Source organism: Triticum urartu, chromosome 4A, assembly GCF_056163025.1.
Source record: "Triticum urartu cultivar PI428250 chromosome 4A, HENAU_Tu73, whole genome shotgun sequence".
Taxonomy (NCBI): Eukaryota; Viridiplantae; Streptophyta; class Magnoliopsida; order Poales; family Poaceae; genus Triticum; species Triticum urartu.
Genome location: NC_141876.1, coordinates 612,605,134 through 612,619,984, shown reverse-complemented (window position 1 = coordinate 612,619,984; position 14,851 = coordinate 612,605,134). Strand labels below are relative to the sequence as shown.

Sequence of the window (14,851 nt, the reverse complement as noted above, 5' to 3'; positions counted from 1 at the left end):
GATCAATAGGAAAGAGGTGGTCGATCGGGACGAAAGATGTCGTCATGGAGAAGGAGGCTATGGCCGAGAGGGAGTTGGGAGGTCGAGACGGATGCGGTCTAGCAAGGGGCGCACAAGATGAAAGGCGGAGGAGCAGGCGGCAAGTGGCGGCATCGCCATTGTTGTACACGCGTGAGGAATAGGAGGGTTGGAGGACAGCCGGCGCATCATCATCCCCCGCAGGCGCTCGCCGTCTCCACCATCAGCACCGTCTTGGCAATGTTCTCGACAGCTCGCAGCTCCAGTACCCTGCACAACAGGTCATATCGCCAATGGCGTACCCGCTTGCAGGTACTCGGCGATCCAGGCTGCTACCTGTCGCTGCATCCCTGACCCCAGCTGCTGGCCGTGGTCTAACTCCACTACGGTCACGACCCAGCAACATTGTTGGCTGCCAAAGCACCAGCCTCTATACTCTGCTCCTCACCTTGTTTGTTTGTACGGCGATTTCTGGTATGATTTTTGTGGATTGACTAAGGAACAGTTGAATGCACACCATCTGCTGAAGCCTTCCTCTCCAAATTGTACATCTAAGCATTATCATGTTCATATATGGATTCAGATTGTTGTTTCCATGAAGCAATGTGATCATCTTATGGAATAAAAAAATATGTAACAGATCATCTTACTAGAGCATATTAGTTGTGATCGAGGTGTTTGATGGCTGGCCTATCTAGCAAGACAGTGTGGTCTACAGTCTGATGTTGAAGCTTCTGCGTATAACCATTGTTTGATTATAACTTCTGTTGATACACGCCTGGGCCTGTGCGCATGTTTGGAGAAGAGCAGAAAGGTGTTCCCGTGGTTTTCCTTCAGCTAGATCTAAAACAGTTCAGAACGGGGATGTGATCTTGCTGTTGCTGGACACTGAACGGGGTGCGATGCGATCTCTCTTGCAATTTAGCGAGATTTATGCTCGTGCTTCTTCTGAATTAGTTCTCAAGCTGGAGGTTTGTCAGTTCTTATTCCATATTCAGTTTCATGGTGACTACTGTAAGCATGACACGGATGTAGATGCCTTCCATTTGTGCCCAACAACTGTTTATCTCAATGCTTGGATAAAAAGATCTTTCAATACTATTTCAGCTTATCATATGGTCAGAGCTCAGAGCCGGACATGGTCCGTGTGGTGCCAGGGTCATCGCTATGTTGAGCGCTGCCGCTTACTACAACTACGGTGACGCCAGCCTATTTTCTTTCTTTCTTTTTAAACCTCTAGATGTCTATCCCGTCCTGTGGAGTTTAACCCATCTGTCGCAATTGACGTGTGGCACTGCATCGTAGAGCATCAAATTCCCATGGCCAATGAACCAGCAAAGAGCTAACAGATGGCTTCTCGACTTCAGCCAAGGTGACTAAATGAGATGCTTGACATGGAGTTTGAGTTGAAAATATGAAACGGATATTCGGAAAGGCTGACAAGCGTCACACATATATGGTCAAATTGCAAGAAGAATGAATGAGCGGTAGCTACACATGATGATATAATTCACCAGGTATGTCTTTCATATGCCCTATGTTTGAGTATGACTAGGAGCTAGCTTGAGAAGAGAAGCCAGTTTTACTATTTGTTTCAGTTTACAACTATCTTTTTTAGCACAAACATAATTAGTGGATGTTATGTCTACACAAGTGTAAAAAAATGGTCATTGGTATGCATTAAAATCAGTTTGTAATTCAGGATCATAGCTGTCTTTGACGAGCTAGGATTAACTCTAGATTGGTGATTATGGCCGTGAATCAGCACTATTGCTAGCGTGGTGCCGGGGTTCCTCCAGGATTCTGTTTTGCACACCTAGGACAGCCATAGCCCTAGACAGATGTGGCGCCAAATCATGAGTTCTGATGCACCTTCCAACACATGCGGGTGGCGTTTATAATGATATAATGAATTGAGTAGTATCTGGCAGCAGGTGCTATATTACCCTGCTTTAATATATGATGAAGTCTCTTCTGATAAAAGTAAATCCTTGGGCATATGCTATTGTTAACTTACTGCCTATTCGGATGAAGCAAAAGGCGTAGACCTACATGGACATGTTCAACATACACCTTCCGGTAGCAATACTAATGTGTTGAACATGGATGAACTTTCCAGTGCTGGTGATATAACGAACGCAATCACGTCTGGTATATATGTACCATCTTTGCAAGCTTCAGATTTATGAAGTCTTTTGTTGATACATGAATACGATACTTGGTCTCACCTTCCTAGGGTGAGGGGCGTCACCGATTGGTAGACTGCATGCATGTGAATTTAATCTGGATGGATCACAGAACAATTTCGACAAAAACGAGATGAGTTAAAATGAAGTTAATTAGTTCTACTATTCTCGTTGGAATCTTAGATTTGTTTTCTTGGATTCAGATATAATCAATACTACAGGTGATTACAGTGTCTTAATTGTATTTGTGATGCTTATTTTCTTTCTTACCAACATATTGCTGGTCTGCTAATGAGTTCCTTCATGCATCCATCAGCATTATCTTGGTTCCCTGTAGGAGTTGATTGAACGTCTGTAATAAGCAATTTCACTCATAAGTTTGAGTCCCTCGACCGAAACCCAACTTGAATTGCAAGTTTCCAGGATGACATTCGTACACCCGAACCGTCCAATCTAAACGGTTCAAACTTTGGCCGTTTATGCTCCACCCAAGGTATGTCGTTGCAATTCTGTGCGGGAGTGCCGAGATAATGCATGCACCATGTGTAGACCATACATGGGTGGCGCCCACCAGCAATACAAGTTCGCAAAATTATAATATGATGCAAGGAGGGATCGTGAAAGTGGTGTGATCGACTGTGATGAACAACCTCATCGCCTTGGGACTGATCACCTTCATCGTGAATAGGTGGACAATATGACCACCATCAACGATAATGGTGAAGAGAAATGGCAACACGGATAGGTCGCCCGAATATAATAGGATTTAATTTGTCTCTTCCGTTGCAACGCACGGGCCCTTTACTAGTCATTATTAATGGAGATTTGTGATTTGAAAGTTTGGTGGTATATTATATGCTGTGTATCGGAATACCTGATTTTTTATTTCAAGATTATACACATAGTCTCAACTTGCCCAGGCTCCACAAAAGTTCTGGCTCCGCCACAGGAGCGAGCGCCTCCCGGCGGTGCAGTCTCGTTCTAGGGTCTCGAGCGAGAGCGAGATGGGGGGAAAACGACACGTGCTGGTCCGTATCAGATACCGGCCCGTTACGTGTGTAATATGGAAAACACGTGTAAAAGTTACGGCCCAAATCGACAAACCAATTGGCTAACTAAAAAGGGCCCGGTTTTTGGTTACGGGGGAGTATTTTACAGCTGTAAAACGACGTTCCAAGCCATAAATTAAACAAACCCCTCATATAAAGATGACTACACTACACAATGACCTAAAGATCCAACTGACCACACTACACAATGACCTAAAGATCAATATTAAAAGAAGAGAGCTAGTCATGTAGTGCATGATAATTTTGATTAATGAATCTTAACAATAACAAATTGCACTAGGATAGACTCGCGCTGTTGGTCTAGTCCCGGTCAGACAACTCACATAAATAAATAAAAGAGAATTTTTTGTCTTTCAACTTTTGATGAAGTTTAGATTTAGTCCCTCAATTTTAAAACCGGACAACTTGCACCTCAACTACCAAAACTGGACAAGGTTCGTCCCTGGCCTCGGTTTTGACCGGTTTTGGTGTTGACTCACCCCGGTTTTGACCCATGCTCACTTAGATTCCTGTAATTTTCTTATATCCGTGAACTTTTTGAAATCCACATACACTTTTCAACTCCGCGTAGTTTTTTCAAGGTCGCGTATTTTTTTTCAAAAATAAACATACTTTTTTTCAAATCAGCGAACTATTCTAAAATTCGCGTTTCTAACATTTACGTACCTTTTCCAAATCCCCGTTTTCCCCAAGTTTGTGTAATTTTATCAAATCCAAGTATTTTTCAAAGCCATGAACTGTTTTTGAAATTCGCATACTTACTTCAAATCCACATGCTTTTCAAAGTCCGCATTTTTTTTCAAATCCGTGTTCCATTTATAATCCATGAACTTTGTTTGAAATTCACATACTTCTTTGAAGATAAAATAATTTTTGAAATCCACATATTTTTGCGTGAAAGAAGTCCACATCCACGTACTTTTTTCAAGTTTGCATAAAATTTTCAAATTCATGATCTCTTTCAATAAAATTTACTCGAATTTGAAAGGGTACATCAATTTAAAAAAAATAAATGAACTTAAAAAAACTAAATGAACTTTAAAAAATACGCATATTTGAAAAAGTACATGAACTTGTAAAAAGTACACAGATTTTAGAAAAGTACACAAATTTTAAAAAGGTTCACGTATTTGAGAAAAAATAACCGAATTTGAAAACATCACGTGGACTTGGAAAAGGTAGGCAAATTTGAGTCGAAACGGTCAAAACCGGGGTGGGACAGCACCAAAACCGGTCAAAACCATGACCAGGGATGAATCTTGTCCGGTTTCAGAAGTTAAGGGTGCAAGTTGTCCGGTTTTGGAGTTGAGGGACCAAATCTAGACTCCGCCAAAAATTGAGGGACGAAAAGTATACTTTTTTCTAAATAAAATGTATGTGTGCATCGAGCTGCTGACTGGTACTGCAAGATACAAGAAAGTGAGTCAGGCAGCTAGCTTGGATCTGTGGAACTTGGTCTGTCTAACTCCATTTTCATTTGAAGCACCTAGCTAGCTCCTGGGCTGGGTGCTGTAGCTCGTCTCCTGGAAGGAAAGGAAGGAGAAAACCAACCCATTAGACGTCAACGAAATGAGTCAAGACAAGGTAAGCAACTGTTTTTGCTATGATCATCATTTGCCTTAGGACAGAGTCGTGCCTCTCTACTCTACTCCCTTCAGTCTTGCCACAATCCAAATTCACATCCATGAGGATTTGAACCCGGGCGGCTGGGTCGTACATCCACTCCCCTAACCGAGTGAGCTAGGCTCACTCCTTTGTTGATGAGATTTTGGAGGTGGTCGAAATAGTCCGTGTCATTGAGTTAGTTTTTGGGTCATTTGCAACTGACATGTACTTCCTCCGTTCCTAAATATAGAAGTCTTTTTAGATATTCAAATAAAGGACTACATACTGAGCAAAATGAGTGAATCTACACTCTAAAATATGTCTATATACATCCGTACATAGTATTTTAAACTCTAAAAAGACTTATATTTAGGAACGGAGGGAGTACCAGAAATGAAAAAACAGAATGTGAGAACAACTACTTAGACAATACCTGTAATTAACATACGAAGTATGAACATCAACATGAATGTCTTCTTAGATCTGAACCTTCTTAGGATGATTAATTTGTAACTTACAACAGTTATACTCATTGAAGGTTAATGGTCAGCATGAATCGTTGAAGGGACAGGTAGAAGTTTGGAATTCCACAATAATGACCTGGTCACATGACGCAAGAGACTTGTGGAAAAATCCAAAGATAACAATGATCTGGATCGAGTTACTTGTATCATTGGTTGCTGGTATCCTACTCCTCCTCGCCTGCTTTGGGTCCCGCCGTCGCCGAAGCAGAAATTGGTTCCTCCAGAAAGGCGTCCTAGGTGCCTACACCGTGTCCTTCTCGTTGGCAACGTACACACTTGGTTCCATGCAATCTTCTGAGGTGAAGAGCAGCATGTACCCTGTTTGGGCCTTATCTCTGTTTATGCTTCATGCTTGTACCGACTCTATGACAGCTTATAGTCTCGATGACAACATACAAGTAACAAGACTCAATTACCAGGCTTTTATGTACCATACATACGTGGTGTTACTTTTCACCACCGTGCAGACGAAGAGCAACTACATCCTAGCACTTGCTTATATATCTTTCATTGCTGTCACAAGATATTTACAGAGACTTGCAGTGTGTCATCTCGCAGCCTACTCATGGAACTTGAACAAAACTGTTGCTGATTACATGTATGGTCAGCAAAACGGGAGGGTATTTGATCCAGCCACCATGGAAGGCTGCAATTACCTAGTTGACTGGCCCATTAGCGAATCCAAGTTTGATGCTTCAACATCATATGGAACACAATTAACAGTGGGGGATCATGATGAAGTCATTACCATTGAGAAGATATGGGTCAAGTCACTAGGCCCAGAGCTAAAAGATGCATGCCTTTCCTTCTCTCTTTTCCATCTGCTAAGAAGGCGCTTCTTTGGGTTTGCCTGCGACGAGTCCAAAGGCAGGACACATGAGTTTATCTTCAAAGGGCTTCTAACTGATGGTGCCACAGACTACAACAGGGTGTTCAAGGTGATTGAGGTTGAGTTGGCCTATATGTATGATTTCTTCTTCACCAAGTATGCTGTCATTTATTATGGATCACCGAGTGCAACAGTTTGGTCCGTGATTTCAATCATCGGCATATCTATCACGGCATATGTTACTGCCAAGGCTCCCGTGAACGTTTATCAGGGTGATTCCGCTATCGCAAGCACCATTATAGATGATGTTGTTATCACGTTAGTGATACTTACATCCACTGCTTTGCTTGAATTCGTACAGCTGTTATATTACTGGACGGGTATTTGGGGCAGAGTATCCTTTGCTTGTCAGTCTATCAGAGAACAAGCAAGATTCAGTAGAACGAACTCGCAGACAAAGAAAACAAGGACAAGGGGAGGCTGGGTCATGGGATTAAAGGGATTGCTTGCCAATATTGGTGTGTCACGTGCATCAAACAACCACTACTGGCAGCACAAGCTTGGCCAGTACTCATTACTTGATTCTGTCAGTTGCAATCCTAGGCCATCAGCAGATACACTCTCTCTCCGAACGCGCACGATAATGCTAGTTTGGAGAGTTTGTTATCTTTCCAACTTCATGCTCAACCATCGCCAAAATGAGCAGGCATTCAGGGCCCGAAAGAGAACTTGGAAATCTGTGGAGTTGCCTGATGAAGTAAAGAAGGCGGTTATCTGCTCCCTAAAACGTACCAGTGGTACACTAAGCAATGGGAAATCTTCCTTACGATTCAATGGAGCACATGACCTCTTATGGGCTTGCAAGTGGGAATTGCACCCGGATCCAAGCTGGTCCGAGAGAAAACAGAATCAGACACACATTATTTTGACTTGGCACATTGCAACATGGTACTGTGAGATGGCAACACTTTCTGAAGATAGGGCAACAAAACCTGATGTATGTACTGTTAGCATTGCCACAAAACTGTCAAAATATTGTGCGTACTTGGTGGTCTCTGTACCAAAGCTTCTTCCTGGGCATCACTATGATACGAGAAGCAAATTTGATGCAGCCATAGTAGAAGCCATTAAACTCCCGCCAGAGTCAACGAGCATGTACGAGGCCATGAAGAGATTAAAGTTACCACAGGAACCAAAGGCCATCTTTGAGAGCGGTGTGAAACTGGGGAAGCAACTGGAGGAAATGGAAGAGGGCGCCCGGTGGCAGGTGATGGCTGGTTTCTGGGCTGAGATGCTGCTCTACCTCGCGCCATCAGATAATGTCAATGAGCACATCGAGCAGCTCACGCAAGGCGGCGAGTTTATCACCCATCTGTGGGCTTTGCTCTCTCACGCGGGCATCCTTGAGAGGGACGAGGAGCATCAAGCTGGGGAGGCGTGTGACCAACACCGCGTGGATAGTTTCGTTTCCACTGCTTCCTGTTTCTGTCAGTGTGAGTGTGTTTAATTTCTGCTTGTCGTAATTAGCGGCATGTGCCGCTGTTTGTGTTTGATACATGGACGTTGTGATTGGTTTGTCTGTGGCATGCGATAGGTCTGTAAGTCTGAATTTAACTGAATTATCTGTATTTTCTTGACTGATCGATTGCATCTATCGATCCTGGTGTAATAGAATGTGACTATTTGTGGATTCAGTGACTGTCAAATAGTACACTAAGTGTCTGCCTTTTTTTTTTCTTTTCAAATGGAGACCTGTTATGATCTGGTTGCACAGAATGGTGCTTTGTAGGCCTAACCAATTACCACTGCAGATATATTGTTTTGTGTAACTTCATTCCTAAAGGAGCTTCTGAACTTGTGTTGACTGTAGGCATGTAGGTAGAGTGAAGATGGAGCAAAGGACTCGATGAATCAGGCCTTTCCACAGAAGACTTTTGAGCTGGTTCTCAGGTAGGTGTCATTAATCCTTCTCCTGTTGTGAGAAATCTAGCTATATATCTGTTCGAAAGCTCGATCCGTGGACTGCTGATTCGAACAAGATCACTAATTTGTCTGTCAGTACCGTCTAATGCTCGCTAACCGCTTACTTGTGTTGTCCATGACAGTCGCAGGTACCACCCGTGGCAGCAGCTGAACACCTACCAAGAAGAGCACCTGGAAGAGGAGGGAGTACCAGAAACAACACCTGTTCGATACAACAGCTCAGCTCACAGAAGGCCGTTAAATCCTGCGCCGTTTATTGTAGCACAACACCCAAACTCAGAAGGTGTAGTAAGTAGGAGTAATATTCGACAGACGAAACTGGTCGAAGAAACCGGAGGCAGCCACCCTTGTGACTAGCCTGTTAATTTGGCGTAGCTTGGTTTCCTTCATCTGATTTCTGGGTCTACTGTAGCTGCTACTGCTGCTGCTGTTGCGTGTTGTGTGCCTGTGTTGTACTGTACTTGATACATTTGTTCTCTTTGAGCTGATCATGGCATAGAATTCTTAGATTTGCTAATGAGTTTCAGTTGGCATTTCATGTTTTGGGGTCCTTATTTCCTCTCCAGTTTGCTTCGGTTTGTATATGATTACAGCTCTTCTCGTTCGACAACATATGGCGACACGATCGCCACTTTTTCTGGAGACAAAATCAGAGTTTCAGCCGGCCGCTGGTTGAGAGGCTCGTTCTGAGCGAGTAATACCGTTCAGACCGTGACCGATGGATGGCGTTGGAAGTAGAACAAGTAAATTTCTCCTCTTTTCACCGAATTTTACTATGTTCAAAAAAATATACGAAAAATGCGCCTTCAGTCAAAGATCCACGAAAGGGCAAGGTACTTAAGGATCTCTTTTTACATGTAGCAGGAAAAAAACGCGCAAAAATACAAATTTTGTTTTGATGCCTGCTGCATTCACAAAAAAAAAAATCTTGGGCACAAGGCAGTGCGCCAAGGAGAGCTCTTATTTGACTTTTCTAATACTTGAAATTTGTATTTAAAACACTAAACATTTTATAAAGAATTATGATAAATTTTTTTAAAACAAATAAGCTCAATTTACAAAATTATTATTTCTAAACTAAAATAAATAGGAAATATGACAGAAAATAAGAAGGCAAAAAGCTGGTAAAACCGATATATAGGAAAACAATAGAAAAGGCCGGATTCCCAAACTGGTTTCTTGTATAAGCTGAAGTCCATAGGTGGGCCCATTTAGCTCGCTAGCTCACTCTGTCTTCTAGCATCGGTTGTGACATACAGGAGGATTTTCCAGCGGAGCTATATCTCGGTTACTACGAGACGGTAGGCGACCGCTAAATGGCCTGGCCCAGTATGGCCGGTTTTGGAAATCTTCTATTCCCGGTTTTAGAAGTATCCACGTATTCTTTTAATTTTTCCAGTTTCCAGTGTTTTTTTTTCAACAAATGTCTAATTTTTTTAATACATGTTGTACATTTTTCGTATACATGTGGAACGTTTTTCATACATATTGAATATTTTTCAAATACGTGATCTATATTTTTTTGAAATACATGTTAAACGAATTTCAAATACATATTAAAGTTTTTTAATGGCATGAAGCATATTGCTAAAACTATGCAAACATTTTTTTATATTGTATAAACATTTTTTTAAAATGTGACCAACATATTTTTGAAATGCTTGAGCCTATTTTGGAAACACGTGAATATTTTTCAAAATATTAGCTACATTTTTTGAATTGTAAAAAACGTTTTTTCAATGACACAAGCCTTTTTTATATTGTATAAATATTTTTCAGAAAACACATAAATATTATTTGGAAACGTGTGAATATTTTTAAATGTCAAAAGTATATTTATTAATGCAATCAACTATTCTAAACATTTTAGTAAATTAATTTCTGAAATATATGTACCTATAATATTTTAAAATATAAGCAAAATAAATAAATAAAATGTTAACAAAACACACCTACCTAACAAGCCCACGCGCCCAGATTTGCGACCGCTAAGTTGACAGCAAGTCCGTTACCGTCACGAGCGACAAATTCATGTGTCCTCAGTCCCATTGTTTGTTTTCCCTCAAAAAAAAATCCCATTGTTTGCAATCGGTATTGCCAAATATACGGAGATACTTGGGATACGCGTATGCTAGCAAGCATTTCATGGAACTTGAACAAAAATGACTGATGATTACATGCGTGAAAATGGCAAAGATAATAGGAGTGCATCATTTGATCCAGCCAGCCATCATGGACGGCCGGAATCACCCGGGTGACTGCTGGCCCCTCAGCAAATCCAAATTTGACGATGCTTCGACATCAAATGCAACACAATTATAACACTTTAACAAAAGCAAAATCCCTCTCTCTCTCTCTCTCAAAATAAAATAAAATATGGCGGTGCAAGGACAAGTCAGTAGGCTTAGATGCTCCTTTGGATTTGCCTGTGATGAAATCAAAAGACAGGGCACCATTTTTTTCTTTCTTTGAATGGCTTCTATCAGAGAACAAATTAGATGTTGCATGTCAATCGTTGGTAAGTGGACCTATTCTGATTGTATCGGCTGCTATTTTGTCGACTTCATGGAAACCCATTTCTGTGTTTTCACTTTTCAGTTTTCTGTTTGACGGGGTTCTAACCTTGACATCTTCATTCTGTGTTTTTGAATATTCTGGTGGTAGCCGAACTGCCACAAAACCGAAGCAACAAATGTCCTTAAACCATATCATTCAGTGACCACAGTGAAGAGCAGTACTGTATCTTGCAATCTCGCAAGCACAAACACATTTTCATCAGGAATTTTGGCTTGCACAAGCTCACATTATTCACTCCAAACCTCTGCAAATTTTTGACGGAACCTTGTCAGAGGGCGGGGAGCTCCCGCATTGCATTAAGAAGAAAAGAGTTGGTCCGGTTAATAAGGGAAACTGGACCCAAAAACCATACATGGCATCAGTTAATTAAGAGAAACCGACGAAGACCACACACACCGGACTAGCACTCAAGGGACGTCGTCCGAGCCATATACAAGGGTGCCAAGGCCCAAGACCATGGTCAACACAACATACCCGACCAAGACAACCACTGCAACCTGAAGAACGTGCCTGCAACTCGATGTGAACTCGCACCTAACCTTTTGAAAAATGAGATCAACCATTGGCCTCCATCAATGCACGAATTGCCTGGGCCGCTGTCGGCGTAGGGGGTTTCTTGTACATCCGTAGATAAGAGTTCATCTTCTCTTGCACATCCTCTTCGGAGCCTTTCTTAGATTTCATCCTCTTCGGTAGTTTCCCATAAGCCTCCGCCAACCTATATTCAGCGCGTTTGGCAGTAGGAATGTTGTTGTTTCTATTCTTCTTATCCAAACGTCCACTACGCCTCTCGGAACAAGAAGATGCCCCTTCAATCTGCACATGAATCGGTTCCTCGAGTAAGGACCGCGGTGCCGTGCAACTGAAACTGCTTAGGAACTCATCCAACAAGGTAGTTGATGGCACGCCGATATCACCAAGTGGTTCCTCGGACCCAGAAGACATCATATTGGTAGTGCCCCCTGAAGCAAGCTTCACTGAAGAGGGGACGAAGGGAGGCACCTCTCCAACCAAACCATCAGGCAAGGCCACCTCAATCTGCTCCATATCATTGCTCGCTATGACTATCTCAGCCACCTTAGCTTGCTCCTCCTCTCCTAGAATCACCGTCTTGTGCAGAACGACATCCAACGTAGGAAGAACATCTGCAGGCAGCGCCACAGTTGCCAGCACCTCAGACGAGCACCCGCCCACTCCCGCCTGACTGACATCCTTGCCATAGGCAACAACAAGAGGCGCCGGTGGCTCCTCATGCTCGCACCAGGGAGGAGGCGAACCCAAAGGCGCCAAGGAGGAAGATCCCCCACTGTTCCCCACTACTTTGCCACTGATAGCCTCCAGCCGCTCCAAGAGGCTCGAGACATGGGCCGCCCAACCCTGCAGAGCAACCGCCATGTCGCGGAGGGGTTGAACGACATCCTCCACACAAGCGGTAACCAGAGCCTGCAACTCGGCGCGCAACGCCTCGGTCTGAGCTGCAAAGAGGGGTTGCAGCAGCCCCAAATCAGTAGCCAAGGCTGACTCGTCAGGGCCGGACTGACCCGACCAGGGGGTGCCGGAGTTGCTACAAGGGGCCCCTTGAACGAGCCCAGTCGGGGCGGCAACAACTGCTGCCCACGAGCGCTGCCACAACTGCGGTGAAGGAGCTGGGGACGGGTGTTGGAGGCGAGGAGCAGCCAGCGGCGACATGGAGCCGCGGAGGTGACCATTGCCGGTAGGGAGGCGTCCTGGACAGCTGCGCTCGCGATGCCTAGAGCGGCCGCAACCCAGGCAGGTGACAGGCCCACGATAGTCGGCGACGAAGTGGTCCTCCGCCAAGCAACGGAAACAGAGCCCATAAGCTCTCCGCTTGAAAGCAAGGGAGCGGTTGGTGTCCTTCTTGCGGGGCGGGGTAGACAGCTTCTCCAGCCTCCGGCGATGCTGGCCCCCGACCTCCACCCACCCCTTCTCCGTAGGTGCCTGCGAAGCATCAGTCACTACCAGCGGCGTGAAGTTCGGAGGAAGCCGATCTGGAGGTGGTGGCAGCTTGAGCGGAGGGAGGATCCCAGGGCAATCCGCGGAGCGCGCGAGAGAGTCCCCGTCTCCATCCTCAGCACCGGCAACCAGCAGCACTGGATCTGGATCTGCAGGGGAGCTAGGACGGAGGGGAGGGGTGGGGCGTTGGTGGCTGTGGAGGGATCACAGGGGGTGAGGTTGGTGGTGGGAGAGGAGGCCATGGTTAGGGGTGGAGGACGGGATGCGAACTAAGCCGCAGCCGCGGCGGCGGCGGCGGAGGCGGAGTCGCAGCAGCGTCGCGGGAGCTAGCGGCCTGACTTCGGGGAGGCCGAATGGACCTCTGCAAATTTAAATCATAGCTCATGGGCGTTGATGCCAACGCTGACAATAAGCACATACTATGCTTATTTACCAATTGCCTCTACTTCAACTACCCTTGCTAAATATTGAAATCAACAAGTGATTAGATTAAGTTGGTCCTCCAGTCACATGTCCATTAGAATTGCTCTTCTGCATTAAACACTCGCTTGTTCTTTACTCATGCTCCATGCCCTAAGCTGCAGCACTATGACTGTGGCACTTCCATTGTTGAAGGCATACATGTGGGCACAGCCGATCTCATCGGCAAGCGCCACTGGATAAACTATAGCCATGATGCAGACCCTGCCACTGCCGCCAAAGCTCTCCACCGCTGACCGATCAATCTGCATGGCGTTGTCGATTTTCAGTTCTGTCATGAAGTGAACAATAGGATAAATGACAAAGCCTCCCAACTCACCATAGTTCTAAGAGATATCTTTCTTCCCTTTTCAAAGTCAAATTCAAAGAAGCCCCCATAGGCTGGTGTGTGCAGTCCTGGTCTCAGGGAAGACCTACAAAAAGAAATGAAAATATTTCCTTTTAGTTTCCAGACATGAATAGATATGGACATTTATGGAAAAGACTGTTTTCCATAAGAATATATAAGCACTAACCTTCTTAGATCAGAGCACATGAGGACCATGTAATTTTGTTGTGATTTGTAAACTCGGAAGTGCACATCAGTGTGCTCCTCCATGTTATCGGAGGCCAGAATAACAAGTCTGAATGGCCCTATGCCACCATGAACTGATGCACCCGCTTCCCTACAGTGCTTCTCAGCATCAAAAAGCCACGAAGGATCAAAAGGGTCGGCGTCATTGATGGACATCCCATTGCCCTGCCTGTAGCCCAACCAAGACATTGCCCCCCTTCCACCATTGCCACCGGCATAGGCCGCGGTGGCGGCTAGGGCAGCCTCCCTAGTCGTGCAACGGCGAAGGTCGCCCCCGTGGCCTCGGGAACCTGTGTTCTCCGATGATGATGGGCGTGGCGGCGGCCCTGGACCTGGATCCCACCCAGAACCGTTTCCGACGGCGACGCGTGCCGTCATGGCATGGCTCGGCGTGGATCCAGGGTAGCGGCTGGTTTGGAGTGGTGCGATTGCCGATGAAAATTGTGCCAACCTCGGTCATGGCGGACGACAGCGGCGTCTTGGACGTTGTCTCCTTGTTGTACGCATTGTCGATTGCAATCGCCGTCACCTCGTTTCGACTGCTCTGGGGAAATCCCTAGATCTAGATTCCCGGATCGGACAATGACAGGCCTTTGGGGCTGTGCTCCCTCTTGGGGGTATTAGATTGGAAGTGTTCCTACTCCTCGAGGGAGCCGCATCGTGTATATTTATATTGGGCGAGAAGAGCCTTCGCCGTGGCGTACAAGTTGCAATCGATCTCCTGGATCGATCCGTTACAGGAGTTGGAGTCACGTACGGGAGGAAGTAGAGATGTAGAGATACACAAGGAAGGTTGAGATTACAAACACGTTATATGCTATATCTCACGTATATTCTAACACCCTCCCTTAATCTCAACTATCCTATGTTTAAATTATGCTTGAACTCTTCAAATTGTTTGACAGGGAGCGCCTTGGTGAAGCCATCTGCAACTTGATCCTTGGAAGGAATGAACCGTATCTCCAATTTCTTTCCTACAACCCTTTCTCGTACAAAATGAAAGTCAATCTCAATATGCTTAGTTCTAGCAT

The 14,851-nt window shown here is 44.8% G+C and overlaps 2 protein-coding genes across 3 annotated transcripts; one reads left to right on the top strand and one right to left on the bottom strand.

Annotated features, from left to right (window-relative positions):
* The first annotated feature begins 4,686 nt into the window (after positions 1-4,686).
* LOC125554436 (uncharacterized) lies at positions 4,687-7,926 on the top strand. 2 transcript variants are annotated; one of them, XM_087519298.1, is made up of 2 exons: positions 4,687-4,858; positions 5,445-7,926. In XM_087519298.1, the coding sequence occupies exons 1-2, from the start codon at positions 4,844-4,846 to the stop codon at positions 7,737-7,739; spliced, it is 2,310 nt and encodes a 769-aa protein (XP_087375424.1). In that variant the 5' UTR covers positions 4,687-4,843; the 3' UTR covers positions 7,740-7,926. The 2 variants fall into 2 exon arrangements, with proteins under 2 accessions (XP_087375424.1, XP_048573950.2); XM_048717993.2 differs by having other exon boundaries at positions 5,418-7,926.
* Positions 7,927-13,302: 5,376 nt separating this feature from the next.
* On the bottom strand, positions 13,303-14,198 carry LOC147977347 (beta-fructofuranosidase, insoluble isoenzyme 4-like). The gene is made up of 3 exons (XM_087521133.1): positions 13,762-14,198; positions 13,566-13,659; positions 13,303-13,491 (listed from the first exon to the last, which is right to left on the bottom strand). The coding sequence occupies exons 1-3, from the start codon at positions 14,196-14,198 to the stop codon at positions 13,303-13,305; spliced, it is 720 nt and encodes a 239-aa protein (XP_087377259.1).
* Between the last annotated feature and the right edge of the window lie 653 nt (positions 14,199-14,851).